The sequence below is a fragment of the Rhodotorula graminis genome (assembly GCF_001329695.1).
Source record: "Rhodotorula graminis WP1 unplaced genomic scaffold RHOBAscaffold_17, whole genome shotgun sequence".
In the NCBI taxonomy this organism is placed as follows: domain Eukaryota; kingdom Fungi; phylum Basidiomycota; class Microbotryomycetes; order Sporidiobolales; family Sporidiobolaceae; genus Rhodotorula; species Rhodotorula graminis.
Genome location: NW_017264944.1, coordinates 232,865 through 258,123, shown reverse-complemented (window position 1 = coordinate 258,123; position 25,259 = coordinate 232,865). Strand labels below are relative to the sequence as shown.

At 67.7% G+C, this 25,259-nt stretch overlaps 8 protein-coding genes across 8 annotated transcripts; 3 read left to right on the top strand and 5 right to left on the bottom strand.

Moving 5' to 3' along the window:
• Positions 1 to 722: 722 nt before the first annotated feature.
• Positions 723 to 4,538, bottom strand: RHOBADRAFT_6031 (uncharacterized protein; the record flags this gene model as incomplete). Its single annotated transcript, XM_018418449.1, has 17 exons — positions 723 to 842; positions 906 to 950; positions 1,016 to 1,223; positions 1,285 to 1,725; positions 1,780 to 1,856; positions 1,918 to 1,983; positions 2,052 to 2,094; positions 2,157 to 2,267; positions 2,331 to 2,457; positions 2,525 to 2,690; positions 2,711 to 2,945; positions 3,073 to 3,125; positions 3,190 to 3,336; positions 3,401 to 3,531; positions 3,590 to 3,704; positions 3,777 to 4,298; positions 4,380 to 4,538. Coding segments are annotated over 17 exons (2,766 nt in total), but the record flags the coding sequence as incomplete, so codon positions are not given.
• Positions 4,539 to 6,308: 1,770 nt separating this feature from the next.
• On the top strand, positions 6,309 to 9,076 carry RHOBADRAFT_30374 (mitogen-activated protein kinase HOG1; the record flags this gene model as incomplete). Its single annotated transcript, XM_018412906.1, has 9 exons — positions 6,309 to 6,361; positions 6,786 to 6,852; positions 6,972 to 7,003; positions 7,126 to 7,139; positions 7,271 to 7,482; positions 7,601 to 7,805; positions 7,934 to 8,085; positions 8,204 to 8,458; positions 8,753 to 9,076. 9 exons carry the CDS (start codon positions 6,309 to 6,311, stop codon positions 8,849 to 8,851), a joined length of 1,089 nt encoding a protein of 362 aa, XP_018268102.1. The 3' UTR covers positions 8,852 to 9,076.
• A 21-nt stretch (positions 9,077 to 9,097) lies between these two features.
• On the bottom strand, positions 9,098 to 12,425 carry RHOBADRAFT_39795 (uncharacterized protein; the record flags this gene model as incomplete). The annotated part of the gene is made up of 7 exons (XM_018413657.1): positions 9,098 to 9,640; positions 9,726 to 9,980; positions 10,083 to 10,710; positions 10,800 to 11,181; positions 11,269 to 11,657; positions 11,724 to 12,087; positions 12,162 to 12,425. 7 exons carry the CDS (start codon positions 12,423 to 12,425, stop codon positions 9,202 to 9,204), a joined length of 2,721 nt encoding a protein of 906 aa, XP_018268101.1. The 3' UTR covers positions 9,098 to 9,201.
• A 2,985-nt stretch (positions 12,426 to 15,410) lies between these two features.
• Positions 15,411 to 17,020, top strand: RHOBADRAFT_66985 (uncharacterized protein). Its single transcript, XM_018419137.1, has 8 exons — positions 15,411 to 15,419; positions 15,489 to 15,529; positions 15,620 to 15,810; positions 15,879 to 15,897; positions 15,979 to 16,470; positions 16,556 to 16,646; positions 16,729 to 16,800; positions 16,886 to 17,020. The coding sequence occupies exons 2-8, from the start codon at positions 15,503 to 15,505 to the stop codon at positions 16,939 to 16,941; spliced, it is 948 nt and encodes a 315-aa protein (XP_018268100.1). The 5' UTR covers positions 15,411 to 15,419; positions 15,489 to 15,502; the 3' UTR covers positions 16,942 to 17,020.
• A 164-nt stretch (positions 17,021 to 17,184) lies between these two features.
• RHOBADRAFT_56182 (uncharacterized protein) lies at positions 17,185 to 19,524 on the bottom strand (the record flags this gene model as incomplete). The annotated part of the gene is made up of 9 exons (XM_018418233.1): positions 17,185 to 17,664; positions 17,739 to 17,833; positions 17,914 to 18,289; positions 18,350 to 18,454; positions 18,520 to 18,695; positions 18,759 to 18,915; positions 18,980 to 19,111; positions 19,187 to 19,306; positions 19,385 to 19,524. The coding sequence occupies 9 exons, from the start codon at positions 19,522 to 19,524 to the stop codon at positions 17,268 to 17,270; spliced, it is 1,698 nt and encodes a 565-aa protein (XP_018268099.1). The 3' UTR covers positions 17,185 to 17,267.
• A 625-nt stretch (positions 19,525 to 20,149) lies between these two features.
• Positions 20,150 to 22,579, top strand: RHOBADRAFT_56181 (uncharacterized protein; the record flags this gene model as incomplete). The annotated part of the gene is made up of 10 exons (XM_018418232.1): positions 20,150 to 20,306; positions 20,372 to 20,431; positions 20,502 to 20,581; positions 20,711 to 20,813; positions 20,880 to 21,131; positions 21,204 to 21,294; positions 21,355 to 21,458; positions 21,527 to 21,596; positions 21,661 to 21,753; positions 21,821 to 22,579. The coding sequence occupies exons 1-10, from the start codon at positions 20,179 to 20,181 to the stop codon at positions 22,577 to 22,579; spliced, it is 1,740 nt and encodes a 579-aa protein (XP_018268098.1). The 5' UTR covers positions 20,150 to 20,178.
• A 142-nt stretch (positions 22,580 to 22,721) lies between these two features.
• On the bottom strand, positions 22,722 to 23,489 carry RHOBADRAFT_56180 (uncharacterized protein; the record flags this gene model as incomplete). The annotated part of the gene is made up of 3 exons (XM_018418231.1): positions 22,722 to 23,025; positions 23,105 to 23,243; positions 23,351 to 23,489. 3 exons carry the CDS (start codon positions 23,487 to 23,489, stop codon positions 22,722 to 22,724), a joined length of 582 nt encoding a protein of 193 aa, XP_018268097.1.
• Positions 23,490 to 23,729: 240 nt separating this feature from the next.
• On the bottom strand, positions 23,730 to 25,162 carry RHOBADRAFT_47231 (uncharacterized protein; the record flags this gene model as incomplete). The annotated part of the gene is made up of 4 exons (XM_018414950.1): positions 23,730 to 24,233; positions 24,306 to 24,974; positions 25,045 to 25,067; positions 25,147 to 25,162. The coding sequence occupies 4 exons, from the start codon at positions 25,160 to 25,162 to the stop codon at positions 23,730 to 23,732; spliced, it is 1,212 nt and encodes a 403-aa protein (XP_018268096.1).
• Positions 25,163 to 25,259: the final 97 nt, after the last annotated feature.

The following is a 25,259-nucleotide window of genomic DNA, read 5'->3' as shown; positions in this document are numbered from 1 at the left end:
CGAGGAGCGGATGTGGGGAGGGAGGGGCGACGGCGCACGCGTGTGCCGCAGAGGGGGAGCTGACGGCGATGTGTGGCGGACCAATCGCCCGGATGCGCGAGCACATGGGCCCTGCCGGCGCTGCTGCCGGTGGTTGGCGGCGGGCGACGAACGTGGGCAGGGAGCGGTCGCGTGCTGGCGACTACCGCTCTGCGCGCGCTTGTGGCTGCACTCGGCGCATAGCTGAGCGACTCATCAAGCAGGATCACGCTCAGGCCAGCACTGCGCGGCGAGAGCGGGCGTGCAAGAGTCGACGAGAGCTTCAAGTCTCATCAGTCGCAACCGAGAACCGAGCCTCTCCCTCTCGCTCCAGCATCTCTGCTGCCTGCGTGAGCGCTGCAAGAGCTGTGCATGAAGGTGGTCATCTGCGTCGTCCATCGCGGCGAGCGTCCTCCAGTGAGGATGAGGGGCACGTGGGCTCGCCGACGCCTGTCTCGAGGTACAGCTCGACAAGCGTCTCGCAGGCTTGCTGCAGTCAGGCGATGCTTGCTTTCCACTCTGAGAGGCGACGCGTGACAGAATGTACATAGTTGCTGCTGGAAGAGAGAGCTCCGACTCGCGGCCTCGTCTGTTCCTCCCGCCCACCGCGCCCAGACCGACTAAGCCCAGCTCTCTCCGTGCATCGTCGCCTCGAGCGTCTGGAGCACTCCCCTCGTTCCCTTCTGACGACGCTCGACCGGGCACAGGCCGCCTTTCTCGAACGAGGCGAGCAGAGGGCGCCAGACCTCCTCGCTTGACGGCGACACGAGGCCTCGTTGGGCGATCTTGCCGTCGAGGAAGAGCAGGGCGCCGAGAGCGATAGGCTGCGTGAGAGTCGAGAGTCAGTACCGGGCGATCAAAGGGAATGCGAGAGGACCGAGACGCACAACGCCCACGGTCGTCGCCATCGCCGACGCCTTGTCGTCCCCGTACTGCATGAAAGGACGCAGTCAGTTCGGGTCGAGGGGTCTGGACGAAGCGAGGAAGAGGAGCGCACCTGTACAAGTGTCGAGGTAAAGAGCTCGTCCTTGCCCTCGTCCGAGCGCGTCGTCACCTCGTGGTGCAGGACGACGGCGTCTCGCTCGCCCGGGTGGTAGCGGAGCTGGTGCGCGAGGAGGATGGAAAGGTAGTCCAGAGGAGCGAGAGGGGAAGAAGGGAGGGGAGGAAGGTTGGCGACGGCGCGCGAGGCGGGAAGAAGGGCGAGCCTGCAAGTGTCGAGAGAGGTCAGAGCGTACAGGCGAAGAGAGAGAGAGAAGCGGGACGCACTCAGAGAGGGCCTGGACAGTCTCTGCGACGAGCTCGTCGCTCTCGTCCACCAATACCGCCTCGACCGCACGCTCGCCGGTGTGCTCGACGCCGAGCCGCCTCGCGCAGGCGTCGACGAGCTCGTCCCACCGGCCGATCGGCGCCTCGAACGGCTCGAGGCTCAAGAGCCCGAGCGTGCGGAAGCAGCGCACGACGAGCGCGAAGCCCGGGTACCGCAGGGTGCCGCGCAGGATGGTCGGGAGGTCGGACGGCAAGCCGTACTCGGGGAGGTAGGCGAGCGAGTCGCGGTTGGCGACGCCCTCAAAGGCGAAGCCGCGCAGGAGGGGGACGTGGGGAAAGTTCTGCGACAGGAGCTTGTCGGAGGGAATGGCGACGTCGCGACCGCCGAGGCGGAAAGTCGCCGAGTTGAGGGCGGCGGTGAGGACGCCTCGAGGCGACCACCTGCAGGGCAGCGAGTCAATGCGGGCTCGTCCAGGTTGTTGAAGCTGGACGCACGAGAACTTGTAGCCGAGAGGACCGTTGCTGAGCTCCGGGCTCGGCAGGCCGCCGCAGAACGAGACGAAGGACGAGATCTGCGCCGGCGTCGCGACGTCAATGGCGAGGCTCAACAGGAAGCGCAGGCGTCGGGCGCACCTTGTTACCGGTCGAACGAGCCTCCTCGATCAGCCGCATCGCCGTGACGTGGTCGATACCCGGGTCCTGCGTGGGCGAGAGAGGGTCAAGATCTGCCTCTGAGGGAAGCGAGGGACGTGCGGCTTGGGACGCACCAGCCCGAGCTCGTTGAGGAGGACGACGTTGGCCTTCTTTGCCCTGCCAAAGGGGGTCGTCAGAGTCGAAGGTAGAAGAAGGAGGGAGAGAAGCACGGGACGTACTCGTCGTTGAGCTGCGCCATTTGAGGCGAGGTGTACGAGGCGGTGACGAGCGAGGTGCCGTGCTCGATGCACAGCTTGGCGACGTCGACGTGCAGAGATGCAGGTAGAAGGCTGGATGTGAGGACAAGGTGAGCGTCGAGCGACGCGATGAGGGCGAGGGAGCGACCGACGCACCTGAGGACCACGTCGGCGCTCGCAACCAGGTTCGACAGCGCCGCCTTGTCCGACGCATCGAGGTGGACCGAGTCGACGTTGGCGTAGTCGGCGGCGAGTGCTTGTGCGGCGGGAAGATCGTTGCTCGCTGTGGGCGCGAGAGGGAGAGCGTGAGCGGGCGCTGCGGATGAGGCGGGGAAGGGGCGCGTGCGCACCGACGACGACGTCGAGAATGTCCCTCTCGGCGAGCGTGCGCACCGCAGGTCCTGCGACAAGTCTGTAGGCTTCGAGATCAGCCTTCTGCGGCCCAGAGTCGAAAAGGAAGAGAAAGAAGGGACGCACCCGGCACCGAGCACCACCGCCTTCTGCCTCCTCGACGAGCTCTTGGCCTCCTCGAGCACCCGATACAGCCACTCGTGCCGCTCCGTGAGCTTGCCGTCCTCCACGAGCGTCGCCCGCCGCAGCGCGTCGCGAATCTCCTTGCCGTCCTCGCCCTCCTTCTCGAGCGCCGGGTCCTCGAGGAGGTACCGCACGTACGGGAGCAGGCCGCGAGAGAAGTGCTCGGTCGCGTCGATCGGGAAGGCAGACGGGAGGATCTCGACGCTCGAGAGCTGAGTCGAGGTCGGGTGAGCGGGACTGGCGAGGCGGGCAAGGAGGAAGAGGGCGAGGAGGAAGAGAACGTCAGGGCTAGTTCCCGCCGAGGACGGACCGGCAGTGAAAGAGGACGCACTCGCGATGCAGACGGTTGGCGATGGCGTCGAACTGTACGACCGGATCGTCGAGCGTCGTGGCCGCCTTGACGAACTCGAGCCCGCCCTGCGAGGAAGGTCGAGTAAGTGCGAATCCCTGTTTGACGAGGACGAGAGGAGGCGGGACGCACCTCCCAGTCGCACGAGACGTCGACGATCGAGATGAGGCGGTTGTCGGAGCGCGACTGCAGCTCGGCGAGCTGCGCCGTCGTGAGCAGTCGAGGGCATCCAGGCGCCCAGAAGCCGCCGTTCAGCAGCACGCTCGAGTAGGGCGCGATCTGTGACGCAGGGAACGTCAATCAGGGGACCCCGAGTGGCAGGAAGAGGGAGAGGGAGGCGCACCTTGGTGTGAAAGACCGACTCGAACTGGTCGGGGTGCTTGCGGTACTGCTCGCGCTCGAAAGGCTTGCCGTCGCGGCTGACGAGGTAGTCGGCGAGTTCGAGGTGACACGCATAGATAGTCTTGACGTCGCCTGTACGCGTGAAAAGGTTAGTGAGGCAACGACGAGGTTGTGAATCGAGACGACGCACCGGACTTGGCGACGCTGGCCAGCTCGTCCGCCTTGACCCACCGCACGCCGAGCTCGTCCAGCGCCTTGCGCGCACCGTCGCCCACCTTTCCTCGACCCGAGAGCGTGATGACGAGCTGCGGAGAGGAAAGGCTGTCAGCTAGTGCTCGAGCGAGGAGAGGGGAGGGGAAGCGAGTTCGTCGACGCACCGGACCGTCCATCCCGGCCATCTTGCCCTCTCCAACCTCCCTTCCGACCCGCTCGAGCTCGAGCTTGATCTTCTCGACACGTCCCGCCTGCAGGGGCCGGACGAGCGACAGGAACGGGCTCGGCACGCCCTTTGCCGCGAGGAGCTTGGTGCCGAGCTGCGCGAGGCCGTCGGCCATGCCGCTATAGCCGGCGAGGGAGCCAAAGCCGATCGTGCGCTTGGCGGCTGGAGGAGGTGCGGTCGGGATGGTCGGGTCGGAGCGGACGGTCGAGCCCTTTGAAGGCGAGGTGAGGAGCTCGTAGTCGATGAACGAGGTGCCGGCCGCCTTGGACGAGTCGAGGAGGGTGCGCAGGAGCGAGAAGTTGTAGCTCTGGCCCTTGTGGCAGTGGAAGAAGGCGAGGTGCGCGTGCGGCTTGTCGGTCGACGAGGTGGACGAGGACAGGGACGACTGGACGGGCTCCTTGACGCCGACGACGACGTCGCACCGAGACGCCTCGAGCTTGTCGACGAGCGTGGCTCCGACCTGTATCGCAAGGAGTGCTGGTCAGCTCGACTGCAGGGCGGTGCAAGACGAGGGGGTGCGAGAAAGGAGCGTCCGGCTCACCTCCTCGTAATCGCTCGCGGGAATGGCGCGCTTGGCGCAGCGCTCGACGAGCACCTCGTGGCCCTCGGCGACGAGCGTGTTGACCGCCTCGGGGCTCAGTGCCGCCCTGCGCTCCCACTTGCGCGCCGGGTCCTCCGCCCTGAGGCCGAGCGTCGCGAGCAGCGGCGGCGAGGTGTGGAGGGCGCGGTGGAGCCGCGCGCTTGGGCGATAGAGCTGTGGCAGGCGTGTGCACAGCATGGTCGGTGCAGCGGTGGTTGCTGTGCGCTGGTGTGGGTGAAAGGCGAGGAGCGAGCAGCTCCCCACCCAGCGCGCGGCCTGCCGTGAAAGTGCGGGGTGGGTCACGTGGCGCCGCGTGGTCTGTCGCTTGTGCTCGGCGCATCAGCTGAGCCAGCTCTCGCATTCCGGTAACCACAAAGCGCGGTACATAGCTCTCGCGCGAACGAAGGAGCTGGGGTCGTCGAAAGCGTCAAAGCGGAGCACACTACCCGACAGCGGTCAAAGCGCGCTTACGTGGAGGCGACGCAGGCTCCCTGCCACGGCTGCGGTCCGTTCGTCTCGACCAGTACGTCTCGAATGGTCGAGCAGAGCTGTTGCAGAGACTGTAGAGAAAGACGTGAACGAGAAACTCGCAGACATGCGTCGACATTGACCTTCCCAAGTTGAGCTCCGCGCAGATGGCACCGTGCGTTCGACCCTGCAGCTCGTGACAGGCTTCGCAGTGACTGAGAGACCCCATCGAGGAAGCCTTGGGACCGTAGGCGAGCGAGAGACGTTCATAATCGGGCGCAACGAGTTGCCGGCGGCGGCGACAGGGCGGCGCTGCGCTCGAGAGCAGCGCTCGAGCACTGTCCTGGAGAGGCCCGCCACAGAGCTCCTGAGGCAGCTTCTAGCAGGTCGTGCACGACAGCGCAGCGAGTATCGACGACAGCCGAGCGAGGAAGGACGGCTCAAGGACAAACACAGCGCCAGCTGGCGCCGCATCCGCCTCGCGCTCGCGGTCCTCTGGCCAGTCCGCCCTAGCATAGCGAGCAGTCAAAGCCGACAGCTTGGCGAGCAGCGAGTGATCGAGGGGCGCGCGCACGGCGGGCGCGAGGGCGACGTCCGGCTGCCTGCGAGGTCTGAGCGCCCGGACGCCGCGAGCCGCTGCCTCGCCGACGAGGCGCGAGCCTCAGCGAGCATTTTCGGGACCGAGTGCGGGACTCGACGAGGCAGTGGGAACGCCAGCAGGCCGGGAGGAAGAACAGGTGCCGCGAATGGGCGACGAAGCCGTCGGCCGAGCGTCGGGCGCCGTCTGCTCAAGCCGCCGCGTCGATGCGTCGTACGGGACAGCCCGCAAGCCCAGCTCAGAGCACACGCGGCGACCCTCGAAAAGTGCTGCAGCTGCGCCCGACTCGGCGAGAGTTTTGGACCCGCGCGAGACGAGGTCTAGAACGAGCCGAGGGCGGGTCGCAACTCTGGGGCGCTGTGCCTCGCGCAGAGCCAGCGGGCGCATGCACGCGGACCACGGCGAGAGCCGTACGACCGCCGCACACCGCAGAGATAGGAAGCGCTCGCCCCGAGCTCGCCATGGAGGCGGTGACGAAGCTGGCCGGCGACGAGGCCGTCGCAGCATGGACGCAACGTGCTTGGCAGCCGGCAAAGTAGCTCGGAGCAGAGCGTGTGTGCCGTGCGGAGCAGGGCCAGGCAACGCAGTGCGAGGGCACGCGAGAGCGGGCGAGACGAGCCGCGGCGAGAGCGCGAGGAGGACGAGGAGGAGGAGAGGACGAGGCGACGGCGAGCGGGTGCGCCGGTGCACTCGGTGGCTAGCCAGGAGGCACAGCGAGTGTACAAGACCGCGCAACAAGGCGCACAGCGAGTGGTGGGAGCAAGAGAGCGAGCGCGAGGCTTGCGAGGGGACGGTCGCCTCTCCCTCTCTCGTTCCTCCAAACCATGGCCGACTTTGTCAAGCTCTCGATCTTTGGCACCGTCTTCGAGGTCACGACGTGCGTCCACGCCCGCTCTCCCACCTCTCGCAGCCGTGCCGTGCGCCGAGGACGAGCAGTCGCCAGGTCCCGCCACCTCTGCCGGACGAGGATGATCGGCCTCGCACGCCCTCCACCGGCCCTCTGGGACCGGTTGGGCAGCTCCTGAGCTCTCAAGGAGCACCAGGCGGGCTACTCGGCCTACCAGCGCAGCCGTGCGAGCGAGCGCGACGGCGGTGCGAGGGGGGGGGGCGGCCTCTGCGGAGGGCCTCGTGTTCTGGCAGCGACTGGCGATCCTCTCTCGCTCGTGCGCTGACTGGTTCCCTCCTCGACGCGCCCCTCGCTCCGACTTACTCTCTCGACCACCGATACGCCCTCGCTCGCCCGCCCCGCCGCCGCCTGCACCACCCACCTCGCCCCGCACCGCCTGTTCCCGTTCGCCCAGGCGGTATGTCGACCTGCAACCCGTCGGCATGGGCGCGTTCGGCCTCGTGTGCTCGGCCAAGGACGAGGTCCGTCCCCCTCTCTCCCTCGAGGCGCCGTCCTCCGCACCGCCTCGAGCTCGCGCCGGACCTCGGCCGATTAGTCCGACCGCCGACCAACGACTGACTCTCCCCTTCCTGTCGCGCAGTTGACCGGCCAGATGACGGCCATCAAGAAGATGTGAGCCCGACCGATGTTCTCTGCTCGACGGCCGCGCGAGGAGCGAGGAGCGAGGAGCGAGGAGCGAGAGCGCGTTGCTGACGATTCGAGGCGGTGTATGTGCGTGCGTTCGTCGTGATCAGCATGAAGCCGTTCAGTGCGTCCTCTCCTCCTCCCTCTCTCTATCCTGTCGAGCCTGCCACTGACGGCGCGATCCTCCTCCCCTCCCCTCCCTCACCACCTGCCGACTCGTCCCCCAACTCCGCCCTGCTCTCTCTGCGTCGACAGGTACCCCGGTCCTCGCCAAGCGGACGTACCGCGAGCTCAAGCTCCTCAAGCACATCCAGCACGAGAACATCATCTCGCTGTCCGACATCTTCATCTCGCCGCTCGAGGACATCTACTTCGTCACCGAGCTCCTCGGTACCGACCTCCACCGCCTGTTGACGAGCCGACCGCTCGAGAAGCAGTTCATCCAGTACTTCCTGTACCAGATCCTGGTGCGTCCGCCTCGTCCTCTTTCGTCGCGGCGAGGTCGGCCGGCGCGCAGAGCCCGACCGCCTTCGTCTCGCGCAAGCAGCTAGAGCACGTACTGACTCGTCCCCCCTACCTCCACAGCGCGGCCTCAAGTACGTGCACTCGGCGGGTGTCGTCCACCGCGACCTCAAGCCGTCCAACATCCTCGTCAACGAGAACTGCGACCTCAAGATCTGCGACTTTGGCCTCGCTCGCCTCGCCGACCCGCAGATGACGGGCTACGTATCGACGCGCTACTACCGAGCACCCGAGATCATGCTCACGTGGCAGAAGTACGACGTCGCCGGTGAGCCTCACCCCCTTTCTCTCTCTGCCCTCCCTCGTTCCGCCCGGCGCGCTCTTCCTTCTGGGAGCCGCTGCGGCGGTATCGACGTGGCGCAGGAGAAATCCCCACTGACGCTCGTCTTTGCGCAGTCGACATCTGGAGCGCAGGGTGCATCTTTGCCGAGATGCTGGAAGGGCGCCCGCTCTTCCCGGGCAAGGACCACGTCAACCAGTTCTCGATCATCACCGAGCTGTTGGGGACGCCGCCCGACGAGGTCATCCAGACCATCTGCTCGGAGAACGTGCGTCGCCCGCTTTCCCCTTTCCTCTCCGCGACGAGCCAGTCTCGCGGCCGCACCGTGCGCCGAGAGAGGTTGCGTTCAGAGCGACCTGTACTGACCTTCTCGTCGCCTCCCGCAGACCCTCCGCTTCGTCCAGTCGCTCCCCAAACGCGAGCGTGTCCCCTTCTCGCAAAAGTTCCGCGGCGCCGACCCTCAAGCGCTCGACCTCCTCGAGAAGATGCTCGTGTTCGACCCGCGCAAGCGCATCGACGCGACGCAGGCACTCGCGCACGAGTACCTCGCGCCGTACCACGACCCGACCGACGAGCCTGTCGCACCAGAGGCGTTCGACTGGAGCTTCAACGACGCCGACCTGCCTGTCGACACCTGGAAGGTTCGTCCCCCTCTCCCTCTTTCTCCTCGCCTTCTCTCTCCTCGCCTCCTTCTATTCTCCCTCTCCCTTTGTCGTCCCTCCTCGTCGCTCCGTCCTTCCACGTGCATCGCGCGGTCGATCCTACCGACGACGCTTCCTTGTCGATCCCCCTCGATCATCGTCTGCCCTTCCTTCTTCTCGATCTCCTCCAACGTCGCCCACCCGCCTTTCTCCTCCTGTTGCCGACAACGACACCCACACCTTCTCGCGCAACGCGCACGGACCTGTCGCTCACGTTCCTCTCTTGCGCCACAGGTCATGATGTACTCCGAGATCCTCGACTTCCACCACATCGAGGACAGCACCGACTCGGGCCCGGTCGCAGGCGCCACGCCGCAGCAGCAGCAGGCGTAAGTGAGGAGGGCATCTTTCTCGGTCGGCGGGGTCGTCCGTCGTCGAGGGCAGGACGGCTCGAGGCGAGAGGGCGCATGAGGCCTCTCTCTTTCTCTCTCATTCTCTCCCCCTCGCCCTTTTTCTCTTCTTCTTCTTCTTCTCCCATGATCCTGGTTCGGGCGGCAGCGAAGGGCAATCCATGCTTTGTAGATATCCCTGGAACGCGATTCTCCCCACTGTACGGCACTCTCGAGCCACGCGACGACAGAGGGAGCGGAACGTTTGGTGTGCAAGGAAAGGAAAGAGAGAGAGGTATGCTGCTGCAGATGATGGTGCTACGTCAAGAGCTTCGTCGTCGTCGTCGTCGTCGTCTAGAGCTCGTCCTTCATGTGCTCCTTGCCGGCGGCGGTCGGCTCAGGCTTGACCGTCTCGGCCTTGGTGCCCGCCTTCCTCCTGCGCGGGACCTTCTTCTTCTCGAGCTTGGCGAGCTCGCGTTCGACCTCCTTGAGCTTCTTGTCGACCTCGGCGACGCGCACGGCCGGGTCCTCGTGCGCCTTGAGCTTGTGCTGGCGCGCCTCGACGTCCGAGACCCACGTCTGCGACTCGCGCACGAGCCCCTCGAACTTGTCGAGCTCGTCGGCCGTGAACCGCTGCGGCGCGTCCGGGTCCGACGCGGTCGTCGCGGTGGCGTTGGCGCGCGCGGACGAGAGGAAGGTCGTCGCGGTCGAGAGGGTCGAGTGGAGCGACGAGAGCGCCGCAGGACGGGCGAGCGCCTCGGTCGAGCGCGACAGGATGTGCTTGACGAGTTTCCTGCGAGGGAGGGACCGAGCAGGTCAGTCGTTGAACGACGTCGACCGCGATCGAGAGAACGAGAAGAGGGGACACGACGACGCACTCGAGCTCGCGCTTCTTGTCCTTGAGCGCCTTGGTCTCTGCCGCCTCGCCCTCGTCCCACAGCCACTCTGCCGTCTGGCTCTGCAGCTCGCGCACCTTCTCGCGCTCGGCCGGGACCGATGCGGCGACAAAAGCGTCGCTCTCGCGCGAGCCGCCCTCGACGAGGTCGCGGACCTTGTAGACGTACGCCTCGAGGACGTTGCGCGCCTCCTCGCGGGCGAGCTTGCGCGTCAGGGCCGACTTGGCGTCGCGGAGGCTGTGCGAGGGGGATAAGAGGAGGAAGCGTCAGGTCGAGGAGCTCGCGAAAGAGGAAAAGGGCCACGCTGCGACGACCAAGAGGGGAGAAAGGGGGACGCACCGCTTCTTGGCGTCGACGAGGTCCTCCTTGGCCATGCTCTTGCCGCCCTCCTGCGGCTGAACGATCTCGATGCCGAGCGTGACCTTGGCCGGCGGCAGCGCCGCCTCGGCGAGGAGCCGGTCAAGCTCGGCCTTGTCCTCGTCCGACATGGCCTCCTTGTCGTGCTCGACGCCCTCGGCGCTCTCGTCGCCGGCGCCCTCGGCCGACGCGCCCGCACCACCGGCAGTCGAGCCCGACTCGGTGCCGTTCTTGCCCGCAAAGCGCGAGAACAGGCCCTTGAGCTTGTCGGCGACGCCGTTCTTGTCGCCGTTCTTGGCCGCCTCGGCGTCGTCCTCGCGCAGGGTGAGGACGGCCTTGCCGACCTTGACGAGGCCGTTGGCGTCGAGCTCGAGCGGGACCTGGACGGTCGCGTTGACGAGCTGCTCGCTCGTGAGGATGGCGCACGCGCTCGTGATGCCCGTCAGGCGCACGGTCGACAGGTGGCCGGCCGGTGCGGCGGGGAGCGACGAGCTCGGGTACGACAGGTCGAGCGAGAAGTCGGTCGTGCGGCGCAGGGTGAGCGTCTTGCGCGACGGGAGCTTGGTGTGGGCCGGGAACAGGTGCGTCGTGATGATGCGCGGCTCGCCGTCTGTACGCAGGGCAGAAGATGCGCAAGGGCTCGTCAGGATATCGCTCGGGCTGCGGCTCGACGAGCAGAACGGGCGAGAGGGGACGCACCAGCCGAGCCCTTCTCCGCCTCGTAGGCGACGTCGACGGCGAACGGCGTCACGTCGACGACGCGAATGTCCTTGGTGCGGAACCCGGGAACGCTGCTCGCGCCGTACAGGGCGGCGCCGAGGACGCCGGCCTCGTCTGCGTTGACGTTCTTGGCGATCTTGTCGGCACCGACGGCCTCGGCGACGGCGGCCTGCACGAGCGGGACACGCGACGAGCCGCCGACGAGGATGACCGACTCGATGTCGGACAGGGCGAGCGAGGCCGTCTCGAGGGCCGACCGGATGGCGCTCGACAGGTGCGGGACCAGGGACGCGGCGCGAGCCTCGAGGGCGGCGCGCGTGATCTCGGTGCGGAAGTCGAGGTCGTCGATGAGGCCCTCGATCTGTGAAGAGACGGCGATAGGTGTCAGTCAGGCGCCGGGCGGGGAGAAGAGACGAGGGGGGAGAGAGAGAGATGGCGGGAGACGCACACGAGCGTTGGCGGCCGTGTTGGCGCTCAGGACCTGCTTGACGCGAGTCGCCTCCTTGAGGAGCTTGGCCATGGCGCGCTTGTCGTCGGTCACCTTCTTGCCCTGGGCGAGCTGCTTGCCGACCGTGTCGTTGAACGCCTCGACGAGCAGGTCGCGCACGATGCGGTCGAACACGTAGCCGCCGACCTCGAGGTCGTACGCGAAGCCGTGGACGGTGAGGGCCGTCACGTTCTTCATCTGAGGCGGGTCCGACAGCGAGTGCGGGTCGGGGAGGAGGGCCGACTTGAGCGAGACGAGCGAGACTCGGAGCGAGCCCGAGCCGAGGTCGTAGATGAGGTGGTAGGTCGGCAAGGCCGGGAAGGTGCGGCCCATGGCGTAGTTGACGGCAGCTGCGCACGAGGACGAAGGTCAGTGACACGACAGAGGGAGGTAGAGAGAAAGAGGGAGGGACGCACCGGCCGCGCCGTCATTGACGAGCCCGACGACCCGGAGCCCGGCGACGTCGGCCGCGTCCATGATGGCCCGACGCTCCTTGTCGGCGAACCAGCCGGGCACGGTGACGACCGTGTCGCGGACGGGCTCGCGCGCGGCGTCCTCGGCGAGCTCCTTGGCGTAGACGAACTGGAAGGCGAGGGCCTCCTCGACGGGGATGGTGCTGCGCTTGCTGCCGGTGCCGAGGGTGACAGCGGGCGACGAGCGGGCCGTGGTGGTCTGCGGGAGGTCGTACAGGGCCGAGTGGAGCTGGGCTTGCGGGTGCGAGGGCGGGTGCGCGAGGAGGAGCTTGGCCGAGTGGAGCGTGTCTTGCGGGAAGCGGGTGGCCTGCGGGGTGCGGTGTCGAGGTGAGCTCGTGCGGTGCGTGTGACCCCGGATGCAGCAGACAAAGGTGGACGCACGAGGCCCTCCGCGTCGCCACCGACAAAGCGCTCGTCGCCGCGGTAGGTAACGATGGCCTGGGTCTTGCGGCGGCCCTCTTTGGTGAGGAGGACGTCGAAGGGGACGCCGGGCTTGACGAGCGAGGCCTTGAACGAGTCTGTGCCGTAGTCTATCGCGAGGAGCGAGGCCGCCGACGCGGAGGGGAGGACCGAGACGAGGGCGACGAGGAGCGACGCGAGGAGGAGGAAGGCGGCTGGTCGCCTGCGCGCTGTTGTTGGTGCCATCTTGCGCGAGTGGTCGACGTCGGGCGGCAGAGCACAGCGAGGTGGGAGAACAGCGAGCCTTCGATGAAGTTGCGGCCGCCGAGATGAAAGCCGCACCCCTCGCTCTCGCCTCTGAGCTGCCAGGTGGAAGCTCTCAGTCGATGTAGTGTAGTCTACTCTGGCCATCCAGCTTGTCTCCAGTCCGCCAGAGAGAGAGAGGAGCGAGCACGAGCAGCTGCTTCGGTTCCCCACTTGTTCGTCGCGCTCTGTCGACACGTCGCCTCACTCTCCAGGCCCACGAGCAGCCAGGCGCGACGCCAGACAGCTCCCACTGCCCCGCCATGCAGTCGACTCGCGGCAAGAGCGTCCTGTGGGACCCCTCGCCTTCGTCCTCCTCGTCCAACCGGCTCCTCGTCGGCGGCGGCGCCGAACTGCGCCTCTACTCGCACGAGCCAGGCCACGCCGCGACGGCATTCACCGCCACCACCGTCGTCACCGAACTCGCTGGCCTGCGCGCCTTCTCGTGGGCGCCTCACGCCGCCTTTCCCCTCGTCGCCGCCGGCCTCTCGACCGGCCGCGTCCTCCTCCTTCGCCTCGACGAGGGCGCAAAGGACGACCGCACGAGGGCCCCTGCCGCCGTCCAGATCAATGGTCCGTCCCCTCTCGCTTTCCTCGCCCGATTCCCGCGCTCAGCGCTCACCGCTCCTCCCCACCCGCAGTCCGACACTCGCGCCCGTGCAACGTCGTCACCTTTTGCGCCGACGAGCCGGGCCTCCTCGCCGTCGGGCTCGAAAAGGGCCGCGGCGAGTCGCTCCTCGTGTACGACGTCTCGCGCTCGCTCGACTCGTCGTCAGCCTCGACGTTCCACTCGCACCTCGGCGCCGCACCGGGCGGCGGCCACCGCGCCTTTTCCCTCCAGCGCGACGCGTCCCAGTCCAGTCGAGGCCGCGGCAACTCGCCGGCGTCGGGGCCCTCGTCGTCGTCGTCGTCCGCCGACCCGACCCCGCTCGTCTCGTTCGGCTCGTCCGAGGTCGTCGCGTCGGCCGCCTTCCTCTCGTCGCCCTCGTCGCCCGGCTCGACGGCGTCGCACACGCCCCTCCTCGCCGCCGCCATGGCCAACAAGTGGCTGCGCGTGTACGACCTGCGCTCGCCGCCGTCGACCGTCACGACGTGGTCGACCCGCGCCGTGTACGGCATCGCCGCCAACCCGTTCCACGGCCAGCAGTTCACGTCGCACGGCGACGACGGCGTCGTGCGCCTGTGGGACTTGCGCAAGCCCATGGACCCGCTCCTCGCGTGGAGCGAGACCGACGCCGGCAGCATCTCGGCGCAGAAGATGCGGGCCAACGTCGTCGCGCGCCCGCTCGGCGAGACGGCGTGGAGCACCGAGACGAGGGGCCAGTTTGCGACGCTCGAGAAGGACGTGAGCAGGATCAGGGTGTGGAACCTCGTCGACGGGCCCGGTCCGAGGCTCGTCGGCGCGGCAGGACCGGCGGCAAGGGGCGGCGCAGGCGGCGCAGGCGGCGGCAGGAGTGTGGGCGTGGGAGGACCAGACGACTCGGCTGGCGAGGAGAAGGAGGCCCTGCGCATGCCCATCGTGCTCGACGACCGCCAAAGTGCGTCCCACCTTCTCTCTTTCGTCCTCGTTACCCAACGAGCCCCGCTCTGACTCGTTCTCGCCCTCGTCCCGCAGCGCACGCCTTCCAGCACTCGCTCATCTCGTTCGCCTTTGCCCGCACGCCATCCTCGTCGCCGCACGACCTCCACTTTGTCGGCCTCTCGCGCGACTCGTCCAACCCGGGCTCGTCCGGCCAGCGCCTCGAGCTCGTCACGCTCCCTGCCGCCCCGCACGCCACCTTTCTCGAACGCGGCATCCTCCTCACAACCTCGACCGCCGAGCAGACGGTCCTCGCCGTCCCTTCCTCCTCGGCGCTCGCCGCCGCCGCCGTCGCTGCAGAAGGCGAGCACGCCGGCGCGGTCCCGTCGGCCGACCCGCACAACTCGTCCATCTCGCCCCACACGCCCGCCGCCCTGCAGCTGTCGGTCGACCCGCTCAGTCCGCAGCTCGACCGCGGCCGCCAGCTCTCGCTCGCCGGCCTCCTCCACCCGGTCGACCGCAACGCGACGCCGCGTCCGGGCCTACCAGGCGGCGGGCTCATGCGGCGCATCTCGTCGGGCCCTGTACCGCAGCTCGCGGCGTCGTCGTCGCCGCCGGCCGGCGGCGCTCCGGGCTCGCTCGGCGCGTGCGCGACCTCGTCGACGAGCGGCGGCCTCGCTGCGCTCGCGACCGACATGAGCGTCGTCATCCGGCAGCGCGTCGAAGCCGGGTACGGCTCGGACGCGCTCGTCAACGCGGCCCTGTGCGACGACGGCATCGCCGAGTTCTGGCAGTGGGTCGCGCGCGCCCAGAGCCTCTCGAGCGAGAACTCGACGAGCGACTACGACTACCGGTTCCGCGGCGTCCTGAGGATCCTCCTCGGGTTCCCGTCGGGCATGACCAACCCGGCCCTGTCGTCGTCCGGCGCGTCGTCGCCCAACGGAACCGGCACCCCGCCCTCGCCCGTCGACGGCCCGCACTCGTCGTCGGCGTCGAGCGGCCGCCGCACGCCGACGCCGCGCTCGATCTACAGCGACATCTCGCGCTCGCTGCGGCGAGGCGACGAGGCCCAGTCGAGGAACGCGGCCTACACGGCCGCCTGCGCCACGCTCGTCGCTCGTCGCCGCCTCGGCAACACGTTCGCCATCTCGAGCAGCCAGTTTGCGGCGCAGCGCAAGATCGCGCTCAGTGCGTGCGGCGCAGAGTGGGAGGAAGGGTGGGAGGCGGTCTGCGACCGGTCCGTCCGCAGTCGGCCCGTCTTGGTGGTCCACCTCGGTCGAGCATGTACTCACGACCTCCCTCTTTGCCCTTCCCTGGATACAGGCTCGCCAAGAAGGGCGACCACGAGGCGGCGGCTCGACACGCGTTCTTCTCGGGCCAGATGGAGCGGGCGATGAACCACCTGCGCGCCTGCAAGGGTGCGCCCACCCTCTCTCTCCCTCATCGAGCCGTCCTCGAGCCGGTCACTGACTCGTACTCGAGCGCAGACGAGAACCTGCGCATGCTCGCGCCGATCATTGCCGCTTACGTGAGTCGTTCTGCGCCCGGACCCCTTTTCGTCCCTCTTCCCGCGCCTCTCGCCCTCTCACTGACTCTCCTCCCTCCTTCTCGCCTGCAGCTCGCCCAGAAGGACACGTTGCGCAACGCCTCGTCCGAGTCCAACTACGCCGCCCTGTGTCGCTCGCTCTCGTCCGACGTCGAGACGCCCTGGGTCCGCGCTATGTTCGCCTTCCTCGCCACGAGCGACTGGCGCGAGCTCGTCGACGAGATGGGCCTGCCGCTCAAGGACCGCGTGGCTGTCGCTCTCAGGTGCGTCCTCGTCGCCCTTTCTCCTTTCAAGAACCGCGAGAACTGACCGAGCCGACGAGCGCCCGCAGGTTCCTGTCCGACAGCGAGGTGCGCCCCGTCTCTCTCACTCACTCAGACGAGCCTCATCGTCAATGCCCTGGACTGACCCTCACGACGGTCGTCTCACAGCTCATTCCGTTCCTGCAAGAGCTCGGCGACGAGGCGCTCTCGTCGTCCGACCTCGAGGCCGTCGTCCTGTTCGGCCTGCGCAACGACGGCCTCAAGCTCTTGAGCGCGTACGTCGACCGCTCGGGCGACGTCCAGACGGTCGCCCTCGCGTGCAGCTTCACGTCGCCGGGCCTGATCCGCGCCGACATGCGCGTCCAGCGGTGGGTCGAGACGTACCGGGCGCAGCTCGACCGCCTGCAGCTGTACGCCGCACGCGCCATGTTTGACGCCGCGCGAGGTCGGCGAGCGAGGGCGGCGTTCGAGCAGGCGAGGCTGGCGGGCAGGAACGCCGAGGCCAAGGAGGTCGCCGGCGCGATGAGGAGGACGGCGCCGCCGCAGATTGTCGTGCGGTGTCAGTTCTGCGCGACCAACATTGCGCCGTCGAAGGGTGCAGGCATGCTCGGCGAACTGAACGAGGGCGGGAGGAGCACGGGAGGGCAGCTCGGCATCAAGGTGCGTCGGCCGCACGTTCCCCTCTTTTCTTCCCTTTTCGCGCCAAGTACCTGACGCTCCTCTCCCTCTTCTCCCTCCTCGACAGTCGACGCTCTGTCCGTCGTGCAGCAAACAGGTCCCGGCGTGCTGCATCTGCCTCGAGCGACCATCGCTGCACTCGTTCGACGCCCACGGCCGTGCGTCCCTCACTTCTCCTCTCTCGTCTCGTTTCGGCCTCTCAGCGAGCAGTCCTGACGCCATCACTTGTACAACATGCAGCTGCGACCCTCTGCTGGTGCCAGCGGTGCCGGCACGGCGGGCACGCGTCGCACCTGCTCGCCTGGTTCGAGAGTGCGTACTCCTCCTCTGCCCTGTCCCCTCTTCCTTTCCTCCCTCTCCCTCGACGTCCAAAGCCTGAATTTTTTTCTCGACACAGCGTCCGAGGTGTGCGCCGTCGCCGGGTGCGACTGCGAGTGCAACAGTGGCAGGTAGACGAGCTGGCGAGGCTGGGGAATGTGGGAGCAAGCCGTGCACGGCGGTCGTGTTGTCATATCAGCTCTCCTTCCATGTTCTCTCGTGCGCTTTCTGCAACCTCGAGAGCGACGAAGCAGTCGGCGCGAGACAAGAGAGCCTCCCTTTCGCCCTCTGTCTTGCCTCGCCTCGTCCAGCTCAAGTCGCCCGCTCGGACCTGTAGCTCTCTCGTGCCCATCTCTCGCCAAGGACCGCCTCGAGCAAGGTATCGAGAACTGCATGTTCCACTTCAGGTCTAGCTAGCTGTACAACACCGGCACTGCCCGTCTAAATCCCTCGCCGCCTTCTCAAACGCGCCATTCCGCCGAGGTGCGCGTGGCCGGTGTCCGCTCCGGGCTCTCCTCCTCGACGACGTGCGTCTCGATCGACACGTGCACGCCTCGCTCCTCCTCATCCTCCTCGCGCAGGTCGTCGAGCACGCCCTCGGCGCCGAGTCGAGCCGGCCTCGAGCCCGTCATGGTGCCCGTCATCGTGCCCGTCTCGAACTCGTCGCTCGTCGTGAGGCCCGAGATGCTGCCGCGCACGCGGTCGCGGTCGGCCTGCGACGTCGCGCAGCCGATGAAGTGGGCCAGGCGCGAGTTGGGCGAGACGAGGTGGCGGACGCTGTTGACGAGGAGGAAGCTGAGGGCGACGTCGACGCCGACGAGGTACATCCAGATCGTCAGGGTGAACGAGACCTCCATCCTGCAGACGACGATCCGAGAGAGTGTCAGTGTGACTGGGTCGAGAAGGTCCGTCGCGAAGTGATAGGGACGCACCTCCTCCACTTGGAGTAGACCGAGATCGGGTTGATGGCGAGCCAGAGGGCGAGCGAAAGGAAGACGGTCGAGATGATGACGATGGCCGAGAGGAACTGCGAGGCGTGAGAGCGAGAGGAGAGGCAAGTCAGGGTCAGGGCGCACGAGAAGGAGGAGGGAGAGAGGAGGGACGCACAACGAGGAGGTCGAGCTCGATCTTCTTGAGCGCGAGCAGCTGCTTGGCCTGCTGCCTCTGCGACGCTCCTGCCGGCGTCTTGTCGTTCGCAGCGTCCTTGAGCTGCGCGACCGACATCTGCTTGCCCTCCTTCTCGCCGTCGTCGGCCGCACGGTCCCCCGACCGCGCAAAGACGACCTGGCGGACGACCGACTTCTGCGCCGGTGCTGGCTCGCCCGTCGACGTCGGCTGCGAGGTCGTGGGCGAGTCGGGCGGCGTGCCGGACGTGCTCGACGTGTCCCTTGCGCTCGACGGGCCGTGCATGCCCGACAGGACCGGGATGCCGTGCACGCTCGAGCTCTGGCGGATCTGGCTCGTGAGACGGCCCGTATTGAAGCTGCAGAGGGAGAAGAGTCAGAGAGGTGCAGAGAGAGGGAGGATGGGCGGACAGACGCACCGAATCTGGCCTCGAAGCGTGAAGAGGAGCCCGAGCCCTCCCAGGTTGACGGCGATGATGATGACCATGACGGCGGCGTAGACGGCGTGATTTGCTTGGATAAGGCTGTGTGGACGAGGTCCGTCAGGCCGTGATCGGGAAGGAAAGGAGAGGAGGAAGCGTGGACACACTCGATGCAGAAGCCGAGCTTGTCGTTGAACGGGTCGAGGAGCGGCATGACGACGGCCTCGACCTCGCTCGGCGTGTCGTTCGGGTTGGACACCATGCGCGCGAGGACGAGAGCGCGCAGCTTGAGGCCAAAGTTCCAGGCTCGGTGCCACGCCAAGCCCGAGTAGACGTCGAGAACCTGCGTCGGGCGAGCGGGTCAGTTCGCCGGCCGGGTTGCGTCGTCGAGAGTCGAGAGACGCACAATGACAGGGACGAGGATGATGACCAGGCCGGCGCTGTAGAGCGTGTTCGCGACGAGCGGACAGACCAGATGCCGTTTTGTCGCTTTTTGCGTCGACAGGACGGACGCCTGCAGGTTGCTCCACGACGAGATCCAGGCGTGCAGGATGAGGGGGACCCTGCGTCAGGAGAGGAACGTGAGCTCGACCTCGGGCGAGAGTGAGGTCGAGAGAGACGACGGACCAGATGAGGTTGCGCCACAAGAACGACTCGTCCTGGGCCCGGCCGACGAGGACGACCTGGTGCAGGTTGTAGAAGTAGCCGATGGCGACGGCGCAGCTGATGAAGGTGAGTATGGCGAACAGGGCGTGTTGGCTGCGAGGCGAGGGACGAGCGTCAGGTCGAGGGGCCGAGGGGTACGAGCGCGACGAGAGGGAACCGCTGACGCACTTGCCGACGATGTAGCGCCCGTTGGGCCGCATGACGAGGCGCCAGAGCCAGAACCGCTTCTCGCGCCGGCGGTACTCGATGTTCATCGTGCACAGGTAGACGACCGAGATGACGATGCCACTGCGAGACGGCGAACGAGGAGCAAGGTCAGGTGCATCGCTCGACCGGCTCGAGGAGGAGGAGGGGGAGCCGACGCACTATCCGGCGAGTGCCCACAGGACGTAGAGGCGCGTGGCGAAGCCCGGTGTCGGCGTCGGGCTGAGCGCGGCGTGGAAGGTGGCGTAGATGCGGGCGTAGGGGTTGCCCTGAGTGAGGTCCGGCAGCGAGAGGATGCCCATGGTGCGTCGAGCGCAGGGTCGCCGGACGGGCGCTCAGACGATGAGGTCGCGGCCGGCGAGGCGAGGGGCGGAAGGCGAGTCGGCGCGGCGGTCGAGCACGGCTCGGCAGGTGGACGACGAGCGGGTCGGGACGGTGCGCCGTCGAGAGGCAGGGCGAAGGAGGGCCTGCAGACCCAGGTCGCGAGTGCGTTGACCGAGCAGAACAAGGGCTCGCTGGCCGGCCGCCGTCGCCGCTCGACTCGTCGACCAACCCGTTCCGAGAAGGTGGGCCGGCGGTGGAGAGCGCTTCAACTTGCCAAGTCGGGGCAAATCAACCGCACGCTGCGCACGGCCTGGCCTCCGTCGTCGAGGCTCAAGCTCTGCGCGTGCTGGGAGCGCGAAGCCTCGCGGCGAGCGGAGCGGGAGCACCTTGTTCGCTGCGGGCGGCCGGCGTGGCTCGACGCCGTCCGTCGAACGGGCGACGTGGCCGCGTGCGAGCGAGGTCGATCGCCGTCTCAGATGAGAGCCCTCACGCGCGCCGACAGCGTAGCGCAGCGCGGTGGTGGAGCGAGTGCTGTGAGAGGAAGCGAGACGAGCGAGGGGAGGCGCGAGCTGGACGAACGTCCGCGGCTGTTCCGGCAGACTGCAGCTCCCCGCCGAGGCTCGTCCGAGAAGATGAGACGCTCCTCCTCCTCGCTCCTCTCATCGACCCGCACCAGCATGCTGCCGCCGCTGCCCAACCCGTACGCCACGCCAGTCGACTATGCCGACCTCGCGCAAGTGGTCCCGGCCCTCGCCCCATTGTGCGTCGAGCTCCTCCTCCCCACTTGCCTCCGAGCCGCTGACACCCACCCTCGCCCGGCCACAGCTTGCGTCCTGCTCGCGACGGCCGACAGACGATCGACTTTCGCGACGACGCTGCTGTGAGGTGCGCACCCGGCCTCTCTCTCCACACGAGCCCGAGCAAGTAGCTCACCTCCTCGTCCCCCTCGCGACAGAGCCCTCAACGCCGCGCTCCTCAAGCGGGACTTTGATCTTGCGCTCGACCTCCCCGAGGATCGTCTATGTCCTGCGGTCCGTCCCCTGTCCGTTCCCTCTCGCACATCGAGCCGCAGACTCACTCGCCCGAGCCGGCTGCAGGTCCCGAGCAGGTGAGCCGTGCGCCTGCATCGCTCCCAGCGCACGCGTAGAGTACTGACTATGCGCACTCGCAGGCTCGAATACGTGCTCTTCGTCCTCCATCTCGCCCTCGCCACGCTCAACGACATGAAGCCGTCGTCGAGCGCTCGTGCCCTTGTCGGCCTCGACGTGTGCGTCCCCGTCCCGCCTCTCCTGCCGCATGTGGCTCGCAGGACTGACTCAAAGCTCTCCCATAGCGGCACCGGCGCCTCGGCCATCTATCCCCTGCTCGCGATGCGCACCATCGAGCCAGCCGCTGCACCTCGTTCGCCCGACACCCTCGGCCCTGCCACCTCGCTCAGCATGCACGCCACCGACATCGACTCGCACTCGCTCGACTCTGCGAGGAACAACATCCGAGCGAACGACATGCTCGACGGCGTCTCGCTGTACCAGGTGGAGCCCGATGGCCCGCTTTTTCCGCCCAGCGTGGTCGACTCGGCCGGCGTGTAAGTCTAGCTCTCTTTCTTCTCGCGCCTGCACCTGTCGATACAGTCTCTGACCCTCTTGCGGCCTCGCAGTATCGACTTTACGATGTGCAACCCGCCGTTCTACTCGTCGCAGAGCGAGATCGACTCGTCGCTCGCGGCAAAGGAGATCGAGCCGTTCGCTGTGCGCCCCTCTCCCTCCGGTCCTCGTCGACGACCGGTCCTGACGCGTGTCTCGTTGCAGAAATGTACAGGCGCCGAGAACGAGATGATCACGCCCGGCGGCGAGGTCGCGTTCGTCTCGAGGATGGTCGAGGAGAGCCTCACGCTCGGCCGGAGCAAGATTCGGTCCGTCCCTCTCGTCGTTCTGGTTGAGCGCGCAAGTCGACCGGAACCTGACGCGCTCGTTCCCGCAGGTGGTTCACGTCGCTCCTCGGCAAGCACTCGAGCCTCTCGCCGCTTGTCGACCTGCTCAAGGCGAAACAGGTGCGTCGCTCGCCGCCGCCCCCTCCTCGCCGTCCGACGACTCACTGCGGCTCTTGCCCTGCAGATCTTCAACTACCACGTCCACGCTCTGCCGCCGCACGGGCACACCGTGCGGTGGGTCCTCGCCTGGTCCTTACGAGACCGCCGCTTTCCCTTCGTGAGCCTCTCTCTCAAGTGCGGACGCAAACGCGGACGGACCATCCTGACATAGTCTCTCGTTGCAGGAGCTCCTCTCGCAAACCGCAGCCTCGACCGCCCCTCCTTCCTCGCCGCCCTCGTCTTCCTCCTCGACGCCGCGCTTCGTCATCGCCCGCCTCGCCTCGCCCGCCATCTCCTCGATCACCTACTTCACGCCCGGCCTCGGACCCGACCCAGCCGAGCGCCTGCAACGAGTCGGCGATGCGCTCGAGGGCGTCCTGCGCGAGCTCGACGGCGGCGCGGTCGTGGCGCCGGCGGGCGAGGCGGTGGACGGGCGGGACGGAGGGCGCGCGCCGAAGCGCAGGCGCATCGAGGGGCGCGAGGAGGAGCGCTCGAGGGGGAATGGCGAGGCGGCGGCGGCGAGCGCGCTCGAGTGGAGGTGGGAGCCGCCGGCGAGTGCGCCGAGCTCGCCTCGAGTCGGCGACGGCGAGGAAGGCCGATCCGGGCACGCCGAGCTCGTCGTGCGGGCCTGGCGCAACGTGTGGTCGCGCAAAGCCCGACGCGCCGCCGCCACCGCCGCCGCCGTCGCCGCAGCGCCGAGCTCGCCGCAGCGCCCGCTCCTCGAGCTGCGCCTCCTCGTCGACCTCGAGCCGGCGCCCTCGGCCCAGGTCAGGCTCACGGCGCACTGGGTGCGCGGGCTCGATGTCGACCGGGCGGCGTTCACGGGCTTGGTCGGGTTCGTGACGCGCAAAGTCGGCGAGAGGTTGAAGGGCGAGGAGGAGGCGGATGGCGGGACGGGGCAGGGTGGAGAGGTTGGTCGGACCGATGAGGAGGGCGTGCGATAGTTGTCGCGGTGGAACAATGACGTGTCGGCTCGAGTTCACCCAAGGCGAGGGAACGTCGAGAGGCGAGAGGCGAGCGACTCGAGCGAGCGCTCGACGACGGCTCCAGACCGAGAGAGGCCCTCGCCGCTCGAGACGATGCGGCTCAGCCCGACGGCGTCGTCGTCGTCATCTCGCCCGAGTAGACGACCCGGATCTTGGACATGGCTCGCGGGCCGGTCGTCGCGCGCGGGCAGGGCGTCGTCTCGACCGAGACCTGGCACGTGTTTTGCGGAAGCGCGGAGAGGATGACGCTCAGGTTGCGCCACACGAACAGGGCGATGTTCTCGAGGGTCGAGGGGCGCGACAGGAAGAAGGGGACGTCGGTGTCGAGGTTGCGGTTGTGGAGGACCTCGTGGACCGCCATTGCCATGACGTCCTCGAGAGGCCCCGTGCCGGGCATCTGACCGCTGCGTAGTAAAAGCCTGAGTAAGCGTCCAGACGAGAAGGCTACTGCGCGTGCGAGAGAGAGAGAACGAGGGGACGCACGTTGCCCTCAGGACCGGCCCGCGGAACGTGACCTCAAAGCTGAGCGTGTGCCCGTGCAGGGACATGGCCATGCGCCCATAGCGCTGCAGGTTCTTCTCCTCGGTGAGCAGGCCGGACGAGAGGCGATGCACGACGTTGACTGCAGGCGGGGGAACAGGGAGGAGAGGGAGGAGGGAAGAGGTCAGTTCTGCGCTCGCCAGGGCGGCTCAAGGCTGCTCCAGACATTAGAGTGGAAGCGGGACGCACTGCTGGCGCACTGAACGATCGTCACGAGCGGTGCCTGTTCCTCGACAGGTGCAGTGTCGGGCGGAGGTTGGTCGAAGGCCGCGGGCGCAAACTGGTAGTCAAGCATGGACGAGGTCGACCAGTCGGTGCTGTCCTGCATCTCGAGAGCGCTGGGTCGAGCAAGATCGCTGTCGTGAGCGTGTGCGAGGAGGACGAGCCGCCAGAGTGCCGGAGACGAGATGAGGCGGCAGCTGCATCTGTGCGACTCTCGAGCTTGACGAGGCTCCCGAGGACGCTCGACCGGGGACAGGATAAATACTGGGTCCATTGCACAACACTTTGTCCGACTCGCTCCAGTCGACGGGCCGCCGCCTCCTCGACCCCGCTCGGGCTCACTCTCTCACACCCTCGACTCGGCGAACGAGCTCACGACGCTCGCGACGCCCATGCCGACAGCGACGACGCCCCACAGGCCCGTCACGGCCCCGTCGAACGAGTACCGCCCGCCGGCGAGCCCGAGGCTGCCCGGCCCGCCCGCCGCAATCTCCTTGAGCGCCGTCTTGAGCGACTCGACGACGCTCGTCGGCGACGCGATCGGGGGCGCGAGGACGTAGCCTCGCAGGAGGGCGAGCGCGAGGCGCGACAGGCTGAAGATGAGCGGGTTGGGCGGCGCGAGGTGGGCGAGCGGGTGGCCGCTCGCTCGGCCGTGGCGCCGGATGCGGCGGTCGGCGTGCGTCGGGAACGAAAAGATGGTCGCGAGGGCGAGGGGGAGGAGGTAGGTGCCGACGACCCACAGGAGGAGGGCGGCAAAGAACGTCCTGTGGAACAGGACCGAGAGGACGGGGAGGTGGAGGGTAAAGCTCGGCGTCGACGAGCGGTGGAGCCACTCGTGCGGGCCGTAATGCTGCATTACAGTTAAGAGTCAGTAAACTTGGGGTAGAAAGAGAGGAGAGAGGAGAGGAACTGCGCGGCGCACCTTGTCGACCCAGGGCACGGCCTCGTACACGATGAAGGCGAGCTCTGCGGCGAGGATGCCGCCGACGACGACCCAGGGCTGGCTCGCCTTGACCTGCGCCTCCTCGACGAGGCCGACCGTCTCGTGCGCGGCGTGCCTCAGGCTCGTCGAGCCGCGGCGAGCGACGAGCGCGAGCGACTTGCTCGCGCGACGGCGGAGCGAGTTGGACACGGGCACGAGGGCGAGGTCATCGACGACGCCGTCGACGCCGCGGTGCATGAGCGAGTCGACGATGTGCTTGGGGCCCTGGAGGATGGCGTCGTGCAGGGTCGTGAGGACCTCGGTGCTGCCGTCGACGGTTGCGGCTGCGGCCTCGGGCGAGGCGGTGTTCTCGTGGTACAGCTGGTCGAGGCTCTTGCGCGGGCTGTCGTAGCTCGGGTGCAGGTCACCGCCGAGCGTCACGAGATCGTGGCCGTCGTGCGTCTTCTCGGCCGTGCGGAGGAGGGACGACGGCTTCTTCGACTCGGGCATGTGGGCCCAGATGCCCTCGAAGCGGGGGTCCTCGCGGACGGACCGGTTGGCCTTGAGCTCGGCGCGGATGGCCTCCTGCAAGTCGTACTTGGTGACGGCCCGGCCGGCAGGGAGGCCGCCGCGCAGGTCGAGGTCGTCGACGATGGCGAAGAGCTCGTCCTGGAGGGAGGGGAGGCGCGGCAGGTCAGCTCTGAAGACACTCAGAAGGCACTGGACAGGTGGGACGGACCTTGCGCTTGTCGAGGAGGCGTCCTGGACGAGGGAACAAACACGGCGACGTCAGGAGAGATGAGACGAGGGACAAGGGAGCGGCCACGCGGCGGGGGCGCACCGGTATAGGTCGACATGCTTGCTGTGGTACTGGTGGTGGTGCTGGCGTGCTCAGCTCGTCGGTAGAGCGAGGTGCGCGATGTAGCAGAGTCGACGCAGGTCGGCTCTCGGATT